The 21,544-nt window shown below is 45.4% G+C and overlaps 1 protein-coding gene and 2 non-coding genes across 7 annotated transcripts; all 3 read right to left on the bottom strand.

Annotated features, from left to right (window-relative positions):
• Positions 1–1,270: 1,270 nt before the first annotated feature.
• ncl (nucleolin) lies at positions 1,271–16,156 on the bottom strand. Of its 5 annotated transcripts, none has more exons than XM_078410878.1 (15): positions 15,931–16,156; positions 14,987–15,082; positions 13,620–13,767; positions 12,722–12,820; positions 10,202–10,366; positions 9,065–9,154; positions 7,655–7,781; positions 7,075–7,208; positions 6,415–6,544; positions 6,164–6,312; positions 5,653–5,770; positions 2,832–2,959; positions 2,610–2,736; positions 2,116–2,372; positions 1,271–1,641 (listed from the first exon to the last, which is right to left on the bottom strand). In XM_078410878.1, the coding sequence occupies exons 1-15, from the start codon at positions 15,946–15,948 to the stop codon at positions 1,586–1,588; spliced, it is 1,842 nt and encodes a 613-aa protein (XP_078267004.1). In that variant the 5' UTR covers positions 15,949–16,156; the 3' UTR covers positions 1,271–1,585. The 5 variants fall into 5 exon arrangements, with proteins under 5 accessions (XP_078267004.1, XP_078267007.1, XP_078267006.1 ...); XM_078410881.1 differs by having other exon boundaries at positions 7,084–7,208; XM_078410880.1 differs by having other exon boundaries at positions 12,722–12,817.
• Positions 5,966–6,041, bottom strand: LOC144599727 (small nucleolar RNA SNORD20). Its single transcript, XR_013548027.1, has one exon. It is a non-coding gene; the product is annotated as a small nucleolar RNA SNORD20 (small nucleolar RNA).
• On the bottom strand, positions 7,856–7,925 carry LOC144599726 (small nucleolar RNA SNORD82). Its single transcript, XR_013548026.1, has one exon. It is a non-coding gene; the product is annotated as a small nucleolar RNA SNORD82 (small nucleolar RNA).
• Positions 16,157–21,544: the final 5,388 nt, after the last annotated feature.

Genomic DNA, 21,544 nt, shown 5'->3' with positions numbered 1-21,544 from the left:
CATTTATAGCATAATAAACAGTGGCTGGTTAGATTGCTCAGAATCTACCAGCCACTGCTGAGGAAAGCGAAAACCAAAACAAATTACCCAAGCCCAGTTGAACAGCACTTTAAAAATACTTAAACATTAGTCTCAAACTGGCAAACCCCAAGGGTTTTTTTTCACAGCTTACAAAAGACTAATGCACATTCAACAGGGAAGTAAGTCCATTTATTCCACTTTTCAAAAAAATATTGTCTACAATCTTGCACCTTGGATACTTTAATTTGTAAAAATTCAAAAATCCGTGTATATACAGTTGACTCAATCAAGCTACAGCTCTCCCAAATCTACAATCCCAAATGTGTCAACATGAAACAAATGGAAAAGTCAGACAAAGGTACAAAACCCAATATAAAGTTATTTCCATATGCTCAGGAGCATAGAAAAGCTCATCATCACATATCTGAAAGACAGAAAATCAAGGTGCTCTTGCTTTCTATAAGATGGGAATATAATTATAAATACTTAAAAACACTATGCAGAGAATTCCTTATAAAGCATTTACTTCAGCATTCCTGCAAGAATGAGCTGTTGTTTTAACTGTGGTGCGCATGGTTTGTGTTGGACTATCATGAATAATGCCAATAAAATCTCTGATTCAAGTACTTACTTGGTCAGCCTTCAATCCTGGCTTCCAGTTTTACATTACCAAATGTAATTGTAAATAGGGCCTGATGGATTACCCTAATGGCAAAATAATTGAGGCGGGTACAAAAATAGTTAAGACAGTTGGACATGTACATGGTTAGGAACGGTTAGATATGGACCAAATAGGACTACCCTGGATCTGCATCTGTGCTGTATGACTGTATACATCAAGCCACTTGCTTACCCCATAAATTAGTCAAGTTGGAAGCACGTGAAAAAATTTGACAAAACCAAGGCCAGTTGGCAAAATTTCCCCAGAAAATTAAAAATGCCAGGTGAGCAACACATCAGGAAGACTGCAACTTTAATCTGGAGTTGTGCTGATAAGTTAATCCACTGGCCCTGGATTTATGTATTTTTTAAATGGAGAATTAGACCAGTTGTCCACCAATTACTTGTTGAATTGCAACAATGCACAAAATTTAATTGCAAAACAAGTTATTTCCTTCAATCATTGCCATTTACAGTATGAAAACAGAAGTGCCAGCTCCAAAGTTTTGGTGGCGTTTCAGTTGAAGTATTTTAGAAGTACTGTAAAAACGTTTAATAACCATTTTAATGCGCACTATTGAAAACCAAAAACATGAAATAAGATCTTTTAATCCATCGGAGACAGTATGCCAAGCACAACATTCTAAAACATTATTTTGCATTTACATTGTAACTAAAAAAATCATAGGGAACAGTACATTTACACATTAGTGAAACAGAATACTTAATAAATTTGACAAAAATCCACAAAGGTATACCAACAATTTCTGTCAATTGCAAGTCCATTCAGAAGCATGGAGCTCCCACTACTCACTGCAGGGCTCTCCAGACCACGCAGAACTCTGGAATGTCCAATCGAGTGGATCAGAGGCTCTGTCTGAACATGGTATAGCAGTCTATCAGTTTAGTCAAATTTTATTTTCTTTCCTTGAGGACCGCCCATCTTTCCACCTCTGAATCCTGCAAATGAAATATAGATTTAATATCAAATGTACAAAGTAGAGGAAATTGTTGACCACATTATGAAAACAGGAGATTTGACAACTAAACAGAAAACTACAAAAAGTAACATTTTAAACAAGTTTAGACAATAGGTGCAGGAGGCCATTCGGCCCTTCGAGCCAGCACGCCATTCAATGTGATCCTGGCTGATTATTCTCAATCAGTACCTAAACAAGTTTAGGTTAGGGCTAATGTCATGTGGTAAAGAAAGCTAAATGGTAACCAGCTCAGTTTAGGCAGACAGGAATAAACAGCACCAATAGGGCAGAAATGGACCAAATCAGTATCTGAATTAACTAGTCGATATGGCGTTATCTCAACACAAAATGGCAACATTCAAAAGGATGTTAACGACCAAATTCAAGGAAGCAAACATTTAGATTGTGAACCTTTATGATAAATAATTTATGCTGATGAATTGACATTTCTTACCTCCAAATCCACCACGACCTCCACCTCCACCTCCACCGCGACCTCCACCTCCACCTCGCCCTCTGCCACCAAATCCACCTCTTCCTCCTCTTCCTCCTCTACCAAAACCACCACCTCGACCACCACCACCTCGCTGGCTTTCATTCTTGGGCCGAGCAAAATCCAGTATAATTTTGCACCCATCAATTTCTCCATCTTCCATCATATCCCTAGCCGATTTTGCATCATCTTCAGATGAGAAGTCCACAAAACCAAAACTAAAAAAGGCAGGATTAATTTTATTCATAAAGCAATGCAAATTAAATTACCAGAATTAATGTATTCCACAATATCACTCATATAAAAAATGTAACACATTCTGACCACTTTAAACTAATAACTCCAGGGCAGTCTATGTTTTAATCTTCTTCTCTTGCGAATCCATCTACTGTCATTAATTAAGACAGCAAGGAGCTCAATGAGAAGCAACTAAAGTATAATTTAGAAAGCAGTACCCTTTTGATCTTCCGGTATCTCTGTCTGTCACAATTCTGGCACTCTCAGCTCCTTCAAAGGCTTCTTTTAATGTGTCTTCAGTTGTGTCATCAGAAAGGCCACGAATAAATAAGGTCTTACTGGGTCCTAAAATGTGACATGATTAGCAGGCATTACACAGTAAACTTATCGATCAACAGTTGAAAAACAGAAAAAATATGAGAATTCTCGCTTTTACTGACCATCACCACCTCTTTGCACTTGGTTGAAGAATTCTAACCTCACATTTCTCCCCTCAACCTCTGTATTGTTGTGGCTATCAAGAGCTTCTTTTGCGTCTTCGGGTGATTCAAACTTTACAATTGCAAATCTAAGATCAAAATATATAAACATAACAAACGTTACATCTATCTATTCTATCTATCTATATACTATTAAAACTCACTTCTTGTTTATAAATATGTTTGTATCCTGGGTTTGTGTATGTATCACTGATTGCGGCAAAACTGTAAACCGTCGCGTCACGGTTTTTGCACCGCCTTGATCACCAACCTCCCGTCTGACCGGCCGCGATATTTTCATTTAATTTGGTCATATATTTTTTAAGTTACAGAGGTTTTAAAGCGCTGCCCCCCCTGATTTATCGAAGTTTTGACAGAAGGGGGGCGCTGCGGTGCGGATTAATCTTCATTGTGATGTCACAATGCCCCTGTGCCAAGCAGCTGCTATTGGGTGTCTGCTCTTTACAAATTTACATTTTTTAATTTTTAACCTTTTTTTTCCAAGGTCTTCAGCTTGTGACGTCACAATGCTTGGGCTACATTGTTGCGAAAAGCAAATGGTTGTTTTTTAAAGTTGTGTTTTTAATTGCAAGTCACTTAACATACACAGATCAGCATGGGGCCCCTATGCTCGTGGGCCACCGGGGCAAGTGTTACGAAAAAAGAAAGGGGAGGTCCCCCTTCCCCCCCACTCCTTCCCACCTCCATCCCCACTCCCTCCCCCCCTACTCCCTCCCCACCTCCCTCACCCCTCGGGGACGGTCCCAACGGGGAAAGAGGGGTACTGGGAAAAGGAGAGGTCCCCCTCCCTCCCTCCACACCTCCCTCCCTCCCTCTCCCTTCCCTCCCTCCCCTCCTCCCGGTTACAATGGAAACCCTACGAGGACGGGCCCAACGGGGAAAGAGGGGTACTGGGAAAAGGGGAGGTCCCCCTCCCCCTCCCCTCCTCACTCCCTCCCCTTCCCTCCCTCCCCTCCTCCCGGTTACAATGGAAACCCTACGAGGAAGGGCCCAACGGGGAAAGAGAGGTACTGGGAAAAGGGGAGGTCCCCCTCCCTCCCCCCTTCCCCCACTCCCTCCCCCCCCTCCCTCCACCCTTCCATCCCTCTCCCCCTCCCCCCTCCTTCCACCCTCCCCCCCCCTCCCGGTTACAATGGAAACCCTACGAGGACGGGCCCAACGGGGAAAGAGGGGTACTGGGAAAAGGGGTGGTTCCCCTCCCTCCCTCTACCCCTCTCCCTCCCCCCCTTCCCCCTCCCCTCCCTCCTCCCTCCACACCTCCCTCCTCCCCTTCCCTCCCTCCCCTCCTCCCGGTTACAATGGAAACCCTACGAGGGGTAATGGGAAAAGGGGAGGTCCCCCTCCCTCCCTCCCACCCCCCCACCCACCTCCCTCCCCTCTCCCCCCCCACCCCCTCCCCCCCTTCTCCCTCCCCTCCCCCTCCCCCCCTTCTCCCTCCCCCCACTCCCCTCCCGGTTACAATGGAAACCCTACGAGGACGGGCCCAACGGGCACACTTGTGCTAGTACACTACTAAAACTCAGATCTTGTATATGTATGAATATATGTATATGTATATTTATTTATATCAGTGATTTCGGCTAAACGGTGAACCGTAGCGCAACGGTTTTTGCACCGCCTTAATCGCCAATCTCCCGGACGACCGGCCGTGATATTTTCATTTAATTTGGTCGTATATTTTTTAAGTTAGAGGTTTTAAAGTTAAAACTTTTTTTTCCTAAGCGCTTTATTGAAGGCCTTCAGCGTGTGACGTCACAATGCCCCTGTGAGATGAGCTCGCGCTACCCCCCTCCTGATTTATTGAAGGTTTTCAGCGTGGCGCTGCTGTGCGTCTGACGTCAGCACGCACGCGCGTCCTCTCCTCACTCGCACCAACGACATGGACGCCGTTAGCGGAGCCGCCTGCCCGTGATCACCGGCTCCCCTCTCCTCTTGCTTCTCTCCTCTCTCCCACACCCGGGAGACCCTCACCCCGCTATCGCCCGGACCCAGCGCACCGCCGCACTATCCGTCGCGTCCCCCCTCCCGCACGGGCACAGCTCCCCCCCCCGCGCGGAACATTAACTAATGCCCCCCCCCCCCGGACCTTTACTTTAATGCGCTCCCCCCGTGCACCGCCGCCCGTCCCCGCATCTGACATTACTCAGGCCGGGCAGAGCTGACCGCCGGGTGATGTAGTCTCAGTCGCCTCTCCCGCTCGGGGGCTGGGGGATGCGGCACCCGCCCGACTGACGACATTGCCTGTCAATGCGGGGTGACGAGAGCTCTACTGCTGTTCCCCCCCCCCCCCTCTTTCGCCGCCAACGTCTCTATGGAGGGGAGTGGACGTGGACGCGAGTGGGTGGAGGGAAGGGTGGTGGTAAGATTGGCGGAGAAGGGGGGTGGTGGTGGGGGGGAAGGGTGACAGTGGGGGTGGGAGGGAGACAGTGAGAATGGGGGTGGGAGGGAGACAGTGAGAATGGGGGTGGGGCGAGTGGAGGGGGTGAGCCCCCCCTTCCTCTCCGCCCCCCCCCCTCCTCCTCTCCCCCCAGAGATTGATTTTTATTTTTTTTCCCAGGTCGCAATGGAAACCCTACGAGGACGGGCCCAACGGGCCTAGTAATTAACAACTTTGAATGTTACTTTTTGAAATAAGAGATCAAAAATTGTAAGAATGCTGTCAATGTTGTGTCCTTTTAGACAAACTGGCTCTTAAATGTACTGTTACAGCAATGAAATTGGCTGAAAACTACCAATCGTGCAGATTGAAATAAAATCTTACCCTTTTGGTTTGCCATTCTTCTCTGGTATTTTGATCAATGATGCTTTTTCAAAAATATTCTGAAGGCTCATTTCAGTGGCAGAATATGCCAAATTATTCACCATGAGTGTATCAGAACCTACAATTCAAAATTAACGTCAAGCTTTTGATACAAGAACAAATGTTGGAAATTTGAAAGCACAAATACACAGATGAGGCTGCACCCATGCATACGTCCTTTAAAGGATTATCATTTCAGTGCAATCATCTTGCTAAGTAAAGATTTTCAGCATTTTATTATTATTTGATTCTGCTGCTCTCCCACTCCCAAGAGCTGGATCAGTACTTGACTATCTGAGGAATTTTTCACAAATTCATCACAACGATCAGAACGTGATTCATCATTTCCAGCTATCAAAGATTCCACACAATTCATGATATCTTTGGTACGAGTGTCAACGGTTAGAGGGAGAAGGCATAATGTTTGTACGTCTTGTGAACAGCTATACTCTATATATTTTTTTAATCATACCTTGCCGCGTTTGCACACTTTTTGCAGCAAATGTACTCTTGGTGCCTGTGAAGTCAATAACGATGGACCGACCCTCAACATCCATGCCTTGTTTCTCTTTCAACGCCATTTCAGCAGCTGCTTCAGTTTCAAATTCAATATATGCAATGCTGAATGAGAATGGAAATAGCCAATTAGAGACCATTTTTATAAAACAGCAAATTTAACCAAAGGGGTACAGAGAGAAATCAATCACTGACATTAAAACATACCCACGAGTCCCCGAGCCATCACGAGCAACTGGAATCCGAATATCAACAGCATCTTCAAAAATCTCCCTAAGGTCATCCTGAGTTATCTTGAATGGAAGATTCTTTGCAAACAATGTTCTGCAATCCCTGTCTGTAGGAAAAGATTCATATTAGTTTTCCAAAAATATTTAACGACATATGACCACTGCAAAATACAAGTCAGCTTGGGCAAATTCACAAAATTATTTGTTCAGTGTCAAGGGGGCACTATTGGAAGAGAGAGGAAATGAGCAAGGTAAGAGATGATCTAAACACACGATTGATTTTAAGCACAGAGACCTAGGTTTAATCCCGACGTCTGGTGCAATGTGGTTTCCTCCAGGGGCTCTGGCTTTCCTCCCATATCCCAGACATGGTCTGTAGCTCCACTGGCCTCTAAAACCACACCTAATGAATAGGGGGTGAATAATATAGAACTAGCGTGAACGGGAGATTTTGACTGTTGTGGGGACTTGGTGCGCCAAAGTGTCAGTTTCCATGCTGTATCTTGAACCTAAACAAGGGAACCCCAGTACAAAAGGTGCAATACCAAGATGTGCTCTATGCCAATGCCCAGCAAAATTATGAAATTGAACTAAAGCAAAAGAAATTGTACAAAGCAAAATAAAAGCTCATTTGTACCTTGATTACCTGAGTTGTTATCCTTGCTGCGTGCTCTGTCAAGTTTCACCACCTGCCCCAGCACTTTGTTGCCATTAAGTTCCAATGCCTTTTCCAATTGTTCTTCAGTCTCAAAATCCACATAACCAAATTTCCTAATCAGGAAATTTAAAATGCTCAAAATCAGAATGAATCGAGGCTGATCACCAAAAATATATATTTTTAAAAAACACCTCAAAACTTAAAATACAGCTAATATTAAAAAATCTTTTCAGATGCCTTGCTGAGGTTAATTGAAGGCTAGATGTGAAATACTGTACACGAGTTTTTTCAAATTTTGCTAATTCTAGAAGGATCCGAATGTGCGAAATAGCAGGTCATATCAAACAAAACATTCAATTTTACCCCTGGTTGGAAAAAGCCTATGATGACCCACTGCTTTTGGAAAAAAGATCAATTGGCCACAGACATATCAGCTAAGAGTCTGATCCCACAGTAAATCAATCTTGCCAATGTCCAATCAATACATGCACAGCCATTCATTAACCTCAACTAGGCATCTGCATGGACCTTTTCCCTGTTCTAATTGTGGCCAAAGTACCTGCTTGATCCAATTCGGACACCTGCAACCGTAAGTTTCTTTTTCGTGAAGAAGTCGTTCAGCGCTTTCTTCAATTCGTCAAAGTTTTTTTCAGAATTCAGGTTTCCAACAAAAAGCGAAAAAGCTGCTTGAAGACGAAAATTAGAACATTTTAAAAGAGGATCCTTCCAATGCTTCGATAACCAATAAGGTACACTACCAACACATCAGAAATAAAACAAGCATCACACAATTCAGTATTAAGTCCCTTCTGATGGTCATCACATGTGCAAGTAGTAGAATCAATAATTTGGATTATTAGATTCAAATTAGATAAGTAGATTGTATGATGTATAGAATTCATAACTTGTTCGTACAGATTCAGAACGGGCTTATTCGTAGAAAACAGAGGGCCATGGTGGAAGGAAAACATTTAGGCCAGAGGTCTGTGTCCAGTGGAATTCCACGGCGATCTGAGCTGGGACCTCTGCTATTTACAATATATATATATATAAAATATAAATGACTTGGATGGAAATGTAGATGGATTGATGAGCAAGTTTGCCGACATCAAACTTGAGGAAGATCAACAGCGACAAAGGCCGGCAGGGAATAGCGGGGAAAAGATCAGCTGCAGAAAAGGACGGACAATTGGCAGATGGAGTGTAACCCAACAAGTGTGAGGCGTAGCGTTGGTGTGTAGAGGGATCTTGGAGTCAAAGTTCATAACTCACTGAAGGTGGCAGCACAAGTAGATATAGTTGTAAAGAAGGCGTATGGTATGCTTGTCGTATTAACCCCCTGTATCAAGACTCGGGAAGAATCAGGAAATCATAATACAGCTCTATGGGGCTTTGGTTAGGCTGCATTTGAAGTATTGTGCACAGTTCTCCATTGTGTGCGGTCACTACACAAGAGGAAAGCTGTGCTGTTTTTGGAAAAGGCACAGTTTTACCAGGTTGCTGCCAGGATTAGAGGGTTTTGGCTACAGAGTGATTGGATAGACATGATAGATGTATATAAAATTATGAGAAGCAGAGCGGGTAGAAAGTCAGAACCTTTCACATCACAGGTGGAAATGACTATTACTAGAGGGGGGCATAGCTGCACGGAAAGAAGGGGAAAAGTTTAAAGGAGACGTGCCAGGCATATTTTGTAATACGCACACACACACAGTAGTGAGGGTCTGGAATGTATTGCCTGGAGTTGTGCTGATAAATACAATAGTGACATTTAAGAGGCTTTTAGATGTGCAGAAGTGATAGGAATAGAGGGGTATGAAACATTTACAGGCAGATGAGATCAGTTTAACTGTCCGGCACACTTCTACTGGACTAAAGACCCCATACCTGTACTGCTCTATGCCCAAAAGTGAATTAACAAAATCATTTAATAAAACCTTTAATAAAAGCAATGTGACTTTGCACTCACCGCAATTGCCAGTCTTCTGTTTTTTAGCTGGAGTCTCTGGCTTCTGCTCATCTTTCTTTCTCTTTCCTGCTTTCACTGGCACAGCTGCCTCTGAAAGAAAATCCAGTCAACAAAAGAATATCCGTCAAGATGTTGCAAAAGACTAAAAGATAAAACCAAAACGTTTACCACTCAAAGTTGGGCACTGTTTAAATACCTGTTCATTTATGAAAGGTTGAGGAACGTGGGCTAATGGGACTGGAATTGCCCAGATCAATCAACCGTGCATTAGGGATAAGGTCATTTACATTCATCCCACCCACTTGCGTTTGGCTCATATCCATCCAACCCCATCCTATCCATGTACCAGTCTTAAACGCTGTGAAAATACCTACCTCAACGACCTCCTCTGGCAGCTTAGTACAAGACAATAACTGCAGATGCCGGTACAAATCGAAGGTATTTATTCACAAAATGCTAAAGTAACTCAGCAGGCAGCATCTCGGGAGAGAAGGAATGGGCGACGTTTGATCTCTGTTCCTCTGGCAGCTTGTTCATCTATACCCTTGGTGTAAAAAAGCTGCGCCTCATGTTCCTATTAAATCTTCCCCCTTCACCATAAACTATGTCCCCTCGTTTTGGATTTCACTACTCTGGGTAAAAGACTGCATTTACCTTATCCAGTCCACTCATGATTTTATACACCTCCATCACATAACACCCGATTCCTCCTGCGCTCCAAGTTCTAGCCTGCTCAACCACACCCTATAACTCAAGTCCTGGCAACGTCCTTGTAAATCTCTGTCCCCTTTCGAACTTAATTGTACAATTCATCCACAGAATATGGCAGATAGACAAGCCTATTTACACCATAACCAAGTTATGAATCAGTTACAACTAAACGGGAAATCTCTACTTAAGGCAGCAATTACAAATGATTGCTTCTTTAATGCCTGCAATAAAGTCAGTTCCGTTAGTTTGTATTTGATGATGGGATGATTTACTTATCATAGGAAGTTTGTAAAAAATTCACATGGGCCTGCTACACACCCATCTCTGCTGCATATTTTGTTCACTAATTAATGCTGCGTCTTAGCACGGGGAATTTTTAATTCTCACGGCACAAAACGTTTAACATTTAGATGTCATTAAACTTACCATCTTCCTCCTCGTCGTCATCATCCTCGTCGTCATCATCCTCGTCGTCATCCTCGTCATCATCATCCTCCGCCTCCTCCTCATCACCACCCTTAACTTTCAGCATTCCAGCTTTTTTCCCTTTGGGTGCAGGTGCTGTATCCATTGCCTCTTCCTCTTCAGATTCTAAAATAAAAATTGAATAAATAGCATAAAGAAAACAAAAAAGCCTGTACCTGAAAATCCAACTGATGGAAACCAAATCAGGATAGAATCAGAGGCGATTAGAAATAGTGTTGGAGAAAACTACCAGGCACAGAATAGGTGCAATTTTCATCGTGAACAGAATCCAAAACCACAACACATCCATTCGGACTCACAAACAAATCGAAGGAATTCCACTTGCATCACTTTCGGTGGCATGGTCATGATCAAAACTCTAATGTAAATAAACGATTTCCGCCCACATTTTTATTGGGCGAACTATGGGGATATAAGCCAGTAATACAAATGAGAACCAGCCTTGAAGCTGGCAAAACAGCTGCAATGCAACAAACACAACATTGTCAGCTGAGAGCCATCCCTCAATACAGCGGCAAAAATTAGGCTATGTTGGATTCCCAACACAGGGCCTTGTATATGCGGGAGTATTCGTCAGTTGAATACAGAACTATCTACCCACACAGAATGATGTTAAGCGTATGAAGCCACAATGAGTTTTCAGTAAAATTCTCCAGATTATTGTGTTCAATTAAGATGAACAGGACCAACAGTAACTTGGTCATATGAACTGGTTTACTGACAAAATGAGGGGTTGATTTCCCCCCCCCAGGATGGGAAAGGCAAGCGTTTAATGGAGATTTATGGGACAAGCTTTTCTTTTTAAAGTGGGTGGCGAGTGTCTGGAATGCTGGGGTGGTGGTTGAGGCAGATACGTTCGGCGCGATGAAGAAACTATTGGATAGGCACATGGATTATGTGCAGGCCGATTTAGTTTCACTTAGTGTCTGACAGATATTGAGGGTCAAGGGGCATGTTCTCGTGCTGTGCTGCACTGCTCTATGTATAAAGTATTTTACAGCTTCAGCCCCCCTACGGCTCAAAGTCACAAGATGTCTGGACAGTTTTCATTAATGCTGTATACCATTTGGTGAACTAAAGAACAAAGTGACCTGAAAGAAACAAGAGCTAGTCAGTGTAAGGTGGGTACTTGGTAAGTTGCAATATAACATTTACCAAGCAATATCAGTAGGATTAACACATCCAAGTATTGTGTCATTATCAAGTGCATTACCTACTTAGCTGGGGAAGTCTCTCCCTCCATTCTAAAATACCAAATGCTTTCCCTCCTGTCAATTCTCACAACCACCTTCAGGAAAGTGTGAGGTGTTGCACTTTAGAGGTCAAATGCAAGTAGAAAGTATACAGTAATGGTGCCAATGTACTGAGGGGTCTTGGCTAAGTCCATAGCTTCCTGAAAGTGGAAGCCCAAGTATGGGTAGGGTATTGAGTACAAGCATCAAGAAATTATGTTGCAACAGTATTTTGGAATTGAATGTAATTTTGATCATCACATCACTGGAAGGATGTGGGGGCCTTGGAGAGAATGCAGAAGATTTCACCAGAATGTTGCCAGGACCAGACATGCGAGTGAGGTAAAAAGAGGAAAAGAGCCGCGCGCTTGCACGAGGTGTATAGCAGGGGTCAAATAATCGGAAAGTTTTTGAAAATTTACACACAAAGTTACCATTTCAAGCCTCTTTTTAGTTAATTTCAAAGTAAAAACAGACATTACAAAATAACGTGAATGTTACTGTATACTAATAACGTTTAAGTAAATTCCCACATTAATTGATAATCAGCCCAAAAAGGTGCCAATTGGTTTTTCTGCTGTGTTTTATATTTTAACCTTGTCTTAATTAATTTAGTTATATAATATTGCACTTAAATTTAATATTTACTCATTACAGTTCCACCACGCTTTTTCTGGCACTCTTGGTTCCAGAGCTTTGCTGGTTTATCCAGCAGGCCAAGGAAGTCGGCTATGGGGATAGATGTGCTGTCTCCAGCAGGGCTGGAGTTCCAGAGCCCCGGCCGCAGTTCGCAAATTCAACCCATACGGTAGATCGTCATAAGTTTCCTCCCAGGGGTTATTTAATATACCAGAGGAAGCTTTATGGTCAAAGGGTGAAAGTTTGAAAAGAGATGTGCAGGGCAAGCTGTGTGTACACACACACGGGTAGGCACATGGAACACACCGCCAGGGTTAAAAGCCAAAACATTAATGATAGTTACATCTGCACAGGCCCACAAAGAGGGAATGGAGAGATAGAGATGCGATTGGTTTAACTTTGCACCAAATTCGGCACAAGTAATGTGGACTGATGGGCATCGATGACAAAAGATATTTTCCCAACAAAATAGAAAGTGAATGAGAAAAAGTGATCCCAAGAATCACAGCAGTGCACAAATATGCCGAACAGGGCCCTGCAGTCAATTCAAAAGTATTCAGTAAAAAAAGAACAATGACATAATATTTACCATCATCCTCCTCATCATCGTCATCCTCATCGGCCCCTTTTTTAATCAAATTAGCAGCTTGCTTGGCCACAGGTTTTTCTTCTTCCGATTCTTCTTCTTCTGAATGAAAAGTTTCATGTTGTTTAGTTTCTCCTTAAGAACTGAATTCACACATATGTTTTCATCTGAATTAGGGAACTATAAACTCTACGCCGTTCAATCATGACTGATCTGTCTCAACCTCCTAACCTCATTCTCCTGCCTTCTCCCCATAACCCCTGACACTCGTACTAATCAAGAATCTATCTCTGCCATTAAAAATATCCACTGCCTTGGCCTCCACAGGCAAAGAATTCCATGGATTCACCACCCTTAGCATTATATTCGTGTTTGTATTCTAGTACTTTTGAAATAAATGCTAACACTGTGTCTGCTTTCTTTACTACCGATTTGACTTACAGATTAACTTTTTGGGAATCCTGCACCAGAATTGCCAAGTCCCTTTGCATCTCCAATTTCTGGATTCTCTCCCCATTTAGAAAATAGTCTGCACCTTTATTCCTACTACCAAAATGCATGACTCCACACTTTGCTAAACTACACTCCATCTGCCACTTCTCTGCCCACTCTCCCAACCTGTCCAAGTCCTTCTGCAGAGTTCCTGCTTTCTCGACATTACTTGCCCCTCCACCTATTTTCATATATCATCTGCAAACTTGGCCACAAAGCTTTCAACCACCCATCCAAGTCAATAATCAAAAGAAAGTAAACAGTGAAGAAGATAGTTTTACCACTACAAAGTTCTTTAATGCTTAGTCAAGAAATACCCTCAATTAAAGGCTTCTTAAAATCTGCCCACGTGTTTGATCATTCGCCCTAACAGATTAGATAAAAACTAGCACAAACATTGAATACTCACCCGATTCATCGTCCTCTTCATCGTCGTCATCCTCCTCCTCCTCACTACTCTCTTTTTTTACAGCCTTGCCATTCTTTTTGTTGACAGATTGTGGGGTTGCCTTAGCAGTTGGAGTGGCAGTCTTTTTAACGGGAGCTGCTGGCAGTTCCTAAATTAGAAGCAAGTTAAAAACAATTTAAAATCACGATCAAACGCCAGTGGTTCCAACCCAAAATGTTATCTGTTCATTCTCTCCGAAGATACTACCAGAACAAGAGTGCAGCAGTAGAGCTATGGCTTTACAGTGCCAGAGACCTGGATTTGACCCCAACTACGGGGGCTGTCTGAACGGAGTTTGTACGTTCTCCCCGTGACCTGCGTGAGTTTTCTCCGAGATCTTCTGTTTCTTCCCACACTCCAAAGACATAGATTTGCATGTTAATTCGCTCGGTCTAAATGTAAATGGTCCCTAGTGTATGGTATAGTGTTAGTGTGCGGAAATCACTGGTCGTTGCGGACTCGTTGGGCCTGTTTAATGGGCCAGCATTGTGTTTCGCTCAAAATACCAGCACCTGCAGCCTCTTGCGTCTTCATTCTATGCTCTTTGGTGCTTTAACTATTAACCTTTGGGTCGTTTCGCCCCATCTAGATCATTCTCTACTGTAAATATTCCGAGTGGCGGCCAATCGGGGGAGGGGGTGAGGAGAGCTCCTCTGTGGCCGGCCACGGGGTGAGTGGCTCCCTCTCCCGCGGCCATGGGGGAGTTTTAAGGAGGGATAGAGTGGGTGAGGGAAGAGAGGAACCCAGGGAATATGCAGTTGGGAACTCGGAGGGGACGGGACCTGCCCAAATAACAGGAGTGGTGGCCAATGGGGAGTGGGAGGATGAGCCACGTTGTCCACCAGGTTGTACTCCACACTCCAACCCGACCCCAGCGCCCCGGACCATCACTGGACTAAAAACCCCAGCGGGCATGGCAGCACACACTCCCCCCAGGGTAATAATAAAAATAATGATATAATATAATAATACTTAAAATATAATAATGTGAGAATATAAAATGTTATATTGTACATCTATTAATATATATTAATCTCTTGTAGGGGAGGGGATCTGACTGATGCCCGGGTTGAGGGGGAATGGAGTGGGTGAGAAGATAAGGTGGGTTGAGGGGGCATGGAGTGGGTGAGTGGACGGTGCTAGACCAATGTAGGAGCTTTGGGCCCAACAGGTCCACCCTAGTTCCCCTTTAAAATTCCATCAAGGAAACTACTTGAACACTTCACCAGGCTGGCTATTGCAGCTAGATATCATCAATCTACAAATAAATCATAAATGCCCACATTAATATGACAAGAAACCGATCCATGGTCAAGTGTTACAATTACCTCCTCTTCACTCTCCTCTTCAGAACTGGACTCTTCAAAATCCTCTGGCGGTGGAGGTGGTGCAGCCTTTTTGGGTTTTGCCTGCTTTTTTCCTGCCTGAAGTCATGACAATAACACTCCAAAAAATTAGAATTCAAAGTAAAAATGTCATTCTTGTAATATAAACACTTTAATTGGGACATTGGGGAAAAAAGATTCACAAATTCTGCTAATTGTTGTCACTTTTTTGCCCAACCAAAACTATGAACTGTAAACGTATTACGACACAAGTTCAGTATTTCTTCAAACAGCCATTTGCTATAATCTCACTGCTCCGTAATGCTATTCCTGTCCCCAAGGTGGGGTTCATCAAGTTTACTAATACTTCTATCGTTTAACGTATAACTCTAGTAATACATCATTAATGAGATTATTTATGTAATGACCTAAATAGGATCAAGCAAAGCGAGTAAAAGTCACTATCCAGCCTGTGGTCGCTCACACGTGCTCCATGTGGTGGCGCACAAGGCGGAGGCCGTGAGCGCGCGCGTGGCGGGGCCGAGGCGTCCATGTGCCCGCTGAGCGACGACGGGACGGGGGCGCGCTGGGGCCGCGAGCACACACGTTGGGGCGCGCGCGGGGCTGAGCGCCACGAGGGGTGGACGCGGCCGCGCGCCCCGCCGTCCGCTAGCTAGATGTGGAGCAGGAGGCCGATGGCGGGAACCCGTCCTGGCCCCGGAGCGCGGCGGGGGGCGCGGAGCCGAGACCCGAGTTAAGGTGCAGGCAGAGGCCGAAACCCCGGGGTGAGGCCGGAGAAGGGCCGGCGGAGCCGATCATATGAATCGGCGAGCGGCCTTCACGCGCCCTCAACTCAGGCTCCGGGTGGAAATCAAGGCCCCGCTCGGAGCGGCGCTTCCCTCAGGCAGCGCCTCGTTCGGCCTACGGCCCACTCGACAATACCTTACCTTGGCTAGTTTCACCATTGTGCTACCGTGGAACGCGCTGATTATTTCGGACACACGGCTCTGATCCTCACACACACACACACACACGGCTGGGTGCTGATGCTCCTGCACACACTGATCCTCCCGCGCGCACACACACACGGACGGACACGGACACAGACGCGGCTCGGACGGCGCTAAGACCACGTGTGGCGGCGGTACGAGCTGCGCAGCAAAGGAACGGCGGCTGCTGACGTCACCGTTTTGAACGACGGCCCAGGCACGTGATCCCGTTCCGCCCACGGCGGGCCCACCCCGCCGCCAGGCGACCAATCGAATGCCGGGTTACGCGGCAGCCCTGGCGTCCGCCAATCACCACTGCGGGTATCGAGTGCAGCTCAAAGCCCATTGGTCAGCGGCAGCGGCCAATCAGGGCGGCGTCAAGAACGTGACGCGCACTCGCGCCAAATGTATTTTGGCTGTAAAATGGCGGCGGCGACTCCGTTCAGCGCTGTTAACTGCGGACAATGTGTAGTGACCATGTAATAATAAGCGGCTGCAGCTCAACATGTAATTCAACATCTCTGGGACACAGGGTTGGGTGATGCTCCGGGTGCGTTAACGCCAAGGCTGAGTGAGGACTGTTGTAAAATGGCAGCGGCTCCGCTCAGCGCTGGTAACTGGACAATGTGTACTGACCATGTAATAACAAGCGGCTGCTACAGTAACTCAACATCTCTGGGGCACAGGGTTGTTAACGCCAAGGAAGGCTGAGGACTGTTGTAAAATGGCGGAGGGAGCAGCGTGCCGGAAAACGGCTGTTCTCAGCACCAATACCTGTCTCTTCTTTATCAAAGGATGTAAAAGAAAGTCATCGCCCCTTGTAATGTTTGCTTTTTTTCTGAAGCTGTAGTTTTATTCGTCAATAAATTAATATTTTGGCCGCGAAGCCACGTGAAGTACTAGGGTCGCGAGTATAAAATGGCTGCGAGTTGGGGGAGGAGCGAGGAGCCTTTCACTCAGACTGCTTTTGTGACGTTTACATGTGCTTCAGGTTTAAAAATAGTACCGAATATGTGTCAAAGAGCATTATTATCAACAATGAGATGCTCGGACCAATCCCCAAGGATACACCTGTACTTATTCCTTCTCATTTGTAGATTGCAAAACAGCGAATTGGATTGGTGCAAACTGCTGGAGTAACTTAGCGCGTCAAGCAGAATCTCTGGATAGAAGGAGAGAGTGTGACATTTCGGGTCGAGACCCTAAAAGTCTAGTTCTCCTTCGAGCAGCAACAGCATCTTCAAGGCATATGCAAGACACAAATTATTAATTCTTCATTAATTATTAATTATTAATTCTTCATCATCATTGGTCCAAAAATGCTCACCAAATCCACCCAAAACTTCATCCTCAACATTGATGGTCTCCCAGTATCCACCTCACCTCACATCCGGAATCTTGGAATCATCCTTGATCAAACCCTCTCCTTCGACAAACACATCAAACACATCACAAAGACAGCCTTCTTCCACCTCAAAAACATTGCCCGTCTCCGTCCATCCCTCTCCTCCACAGCTGCAGAAACCCTCATCCACGCCTTCATCACCTCCCGTCTGGACTACTGCAACAGCCTCCTCTATGGCGCACCCTCAAAAATCATCAATAAACTTCAATACATTCAAAACTCCGCTGCCCGTCTACTCACACACACCTCGATCCGTGACCATATCACCCCCGTCCTTTATAAACTCCACTGGCTCCCCATCCCCCAGAGAATCCAGTACAAAATCCTCCTCATAACCTACAAAGCCCTCCATAACCTGGCCCCATCCTACCTGACCGACCTCCTCCACAGGCACACTCCCACCTGCACCCTCCGCTCTGCCGCTGCCAATCCCCTATCCCCCCACATCCGGACTAAACTCAGATCCTGGGGGGACAGGGCTTTCTCCATCGCTGCTCCCACCCTATGGAACTCACTACCCCAAACCGTTAGAGACTCCCCCACATTCAAAACATCGCTGAAGTCTCACCTGTTCAGTACTGCCTTCAACCACTGAAGGTCACCTCACCTACTGTCTCTCTGTTCATTTATTTATTTACTTATTTATCTATTTATTAATTTCCCTATGTTCTCAAAATCTCTGTAAAGCGTCTTTGAGTATATGAAAAGCGCTATATAAATAAAATGTATTATTATTATTATTATTATTAATAGTGTGACTGCCTGGTTTCTATCATTAATAGTGTAACTGCCTGGTTTAAATTAGTAATTGGAATGCCCAATAACAACTCTACTGTTTGCAAGGTCATGTCCACACACTCTACACTGACAAACTGCATCTCTGAAATAAAATCTTGGCTTCAATCAAATTTCCTCAAACTCAACTGCAACAAATCTGAAATCATCATCATTGGTCTAAAAACACTCACCAAATCCACCCAAAACTTCATCCTCAATATTGATGGTCTCCCAGTATCCACCTCCCCTCACATCCGGAATCTTGGAATCATCTTTGATCAAACCCTCTCCTTCGACAAACACATCAAACACATCACAAAGACAGCCTTCTTCCACCTCAAAAACATTGCCCGTCTCCGTCCATCCCTCTCCTTCACAGCTGCAGAAACCCTCATCCACCGCCACGTCCTGCCTCCGTGCCAGAATTTCGTGATTCCGCCCATCCGTTTTTGGTGGTAAGAATAGGAAGGCAGATTATTATTTGAATGGTGTCGAGTTAGGAAAAGGGGACGTACAACGTGATCTGGGTGTCTTAGTGCATCAGTCACTGAAAGGAAGCATGCAGGTACAGCAGGCAGTGAAGAAAGCCAATTGAATGTTGGCCTTCATAACAAGAGGAGTTGAGTATAGGAGCAAAGAGGTCCTTCTGCAGTTGTACAGGGCCCTAGTGAGACCGCACCTGGAGTACTGTGTGCAGTTTTGGTCTCCAAATTTGAGGAAGGATATTCTTGCTATTGAGGGCGTGCAGCGTAGGTTTACTAGGTTAATTCCCGGAATGGCGGGACTGTCCTATGTTGAAAGACTGGAGCGACTAGGTTTGTATACACTGGAATTTAGAAGGATGAGAGGGGATCTTATCGAAACGTATAAGATTATTAAGGGGTTGGACATGTTAGAGGCAGGAAACATGTTCCCAATGTTGGGGGAGTCCAGAACCAGGGGCCACAGTTTAAGAATAAGGGGTAGGCCATTTAGAACAGAGATGAGGAAAAACTTTTTTAGTCAGAGTTGTGAATCTGTGGAATTCTCTGCCTCAGAGGGCAGTGGAGGCCAATTCTCAATAGCACATTTAAAAACAATCAAAGTGTTGTACATCAGTTCAGGTACTAAGAACGAACATACAATGGCACACAAACATACATAAACAGTTCACAGCGCCCCCTCAGAGGGCCTCAAACGCTAGGGAGTAGAAATAGGTTTTGAGTCTGGACTTAAAGGAGATGATGGAGGGGACAGTTCTGATGGGGAGAGGGATGCTGTTCCAGTCTAGGAGCTGCAACCGCAAAAGCGCGGTCACCCCTGAGCTTAAGCCTAGACCGTGGGATAGTCAGTAGCCCCAAGTCAGCCAACCTGAGGGACCTGGGGATAGAGTGGAGGGTTAGAAGATTTTTGATATGGGGGGGGGGGGGGAAAGCCCATTTCAGGCTTTGTATGTGAATAGGAGGAGGAGCTTGAAGTTGATTCTGTACTGTACTGGGAGCCAGTGGAGAGAGGCCAGAATCGGGGTGACTACTTCTTCAGTCTCTATGTCACCCCTTACAAGGGATTGAATTTCATCCCTCACCAACAGAGCTACCCCACCGCCTCTGCCCACCTGCCTGTCCTTTCTATAGGATGTATAACCTTGAATATTAAGTTCCCAGGCCCGATCCTCCTGCAGCCACCTCTCTGTAATACAGAATACAGAGCTTTATTTGTCATTCGGTACCAAGGTACCGAAAGAAATTACATAGCAGTCACACAAAAAAAAAGAACACAAGACACATGACCCCAACACAAACGTCCATCACAGTGACTTCAAACACCCCTTCACTGTGATGGAGGCAACAAAACTTCCACTCTCTTCCGCACGCCCACGGACAGACAGCTCGTCCCCGACCGACCCGCACAGTCCCCGCAAGGGGATGGGAGTCCCCGCGGCCGAGCCGCACCGGGCGCTGAAACGTCCCGCGGCCGAGCCAGGCGATGGAAGGCCCCGCGGCCGCACCGTGAGCTGCTCCCCACAATGTCATATCTACCAATCTCTAACTGAGCCTCAAGCTCATCTACTTTACTTCTCAAAGGTATTACAAAATGCTGGAGTAACTCAGCAGGTCAGGCAGCATCTAGGAGAGAGGGAATGGGTGATGTTTCGGGTCGAGACCCTTCAGACTGAAGGGTCTCGACCAGAAACGTCACCCATTCCCCCTCTCCTAGATGCTGCCTGACCTGCTGAGTTACTCCAGCATTTTGTGATACCTTCGATTTGTACCAACATCTGCAGTTATTTTCCTACTCTACTTTACTTATACTTTGCGCATTCGTATACAATACTTTTAGTTCTTTACTCATCTCACCTTTCACATCGATTCTTATTACGCTTGGCCATACTCTCCTATCCCTTTGTGAGCTTTCTTTCCTGTTAGTTCTGGGGTCATTAACTATCCCTTTACTCTCTTTCCCATTAACTCCATCCTTGACTTATCCCATTTGACACCCCCCCCCCCCTATTTAGTTTAAAACCACCCGTGTAGCAGTGGCAAACCTGTCTGCCAGAATGCTGGTGCCCCACCTGTTAAGGTGTAATCCATCCCTTTTGTACAATTCCCCCATACCCTAAAACAGATCCCAGTGGTCTAAGAATCTAAATCCATGCACCAGTTCCTCAGCCACACGTTCAGATCCCGTATCTCCCTGTTCCTGCCTTCACCAGCACGAGGAATTGGAAGCAAACCGGAGATAACCACCCTGGAAGTCCTGCTTTTCAGCATTTCTCCAAGCTCTCTAAAGTCACGCTGCAGAATATCCATCCCCTTCTTTCCGACATCGTTTGTGCCGACATGCACTACTACTTCTGGCTGTTCACCTTCGCCCTTGAGGATTTTCTGCACTCTGTTCGTGACATCCTGCATCCTGGCACCAGGGAGGCAGCACACCATCGTCGAATCCCACCTGTTCCCGCAGAAACCCCTGTCCGTACCTCTCACAATGGAGTCCCCTACAACCACGCGCTGCCCGACGTCGGCCTCTTTGGTTTTGGCTCAACAGCACGCTTTGCTTTGCAAACCAGTCTGCCGCTCAGTGTGGCAACGTCTTCTGTCCCGACACCTTCCAGGTGGGTGAACCTGTTCTCAAGAGGTACAACACCCAGGGTCCCTTGCACTCCAAGTTTCCTTCCCTTTCTTACCATCACTCACCTTCTCTCTTCCAGTACCTTCGGTGTAACAATCTCACTGTAGGACTTGTCCAGGAACGACTCAGTTTCTCGGACAAACCTGAGGTCATCCACTTGCTTCTCCAGTTCCCCAACACGGTCCTTCAGGAGCTGTACCTGGATACACTTCTCACATGTGTAGCAGCCAGATGCACCAGCAGTGTCCCTGACCTCACACATCCTGCAAGCATCACACT

This window comes from Rhinoraja longicauda, chromosome 13 (genome assembly GCF_053455715.1).
Source record: "Rhinoraja longicauda isolate Sanriku21f chromosome 13, sRhiLon1.1, whole genome shotgun sequence".
NCBI lineage: Eukaryota > Metazoa > Chordata > Chondrichthyes > Rajiformes > Arhynchobatidae > Rhinoraja > Rhinoraja longicauda.
The sequence above is the reverse complement of the archived record's forward strand: the minus strand, read 5'-3'. Positions and strand labels throughout refer to the sequence as shown.

Coding starts and splice junctions, on each gene's coding strand:
- ncl (XM_078410878.1), bottom strand. Junction 6,313..6,414: donor GATGGCTCGGGGACTCGTGG/GTATGTTTTAAT, acceptor ATTCTCATTCAG/CATTGCATATATTGAATTTG. Junction 1,642..2,115: donor AGGTCGTGGTGGATTTGGAG/GTAAGAAATGTC, acceptor TTTCATTTGCAG/GATTCAGAGGTGGAAAGATG.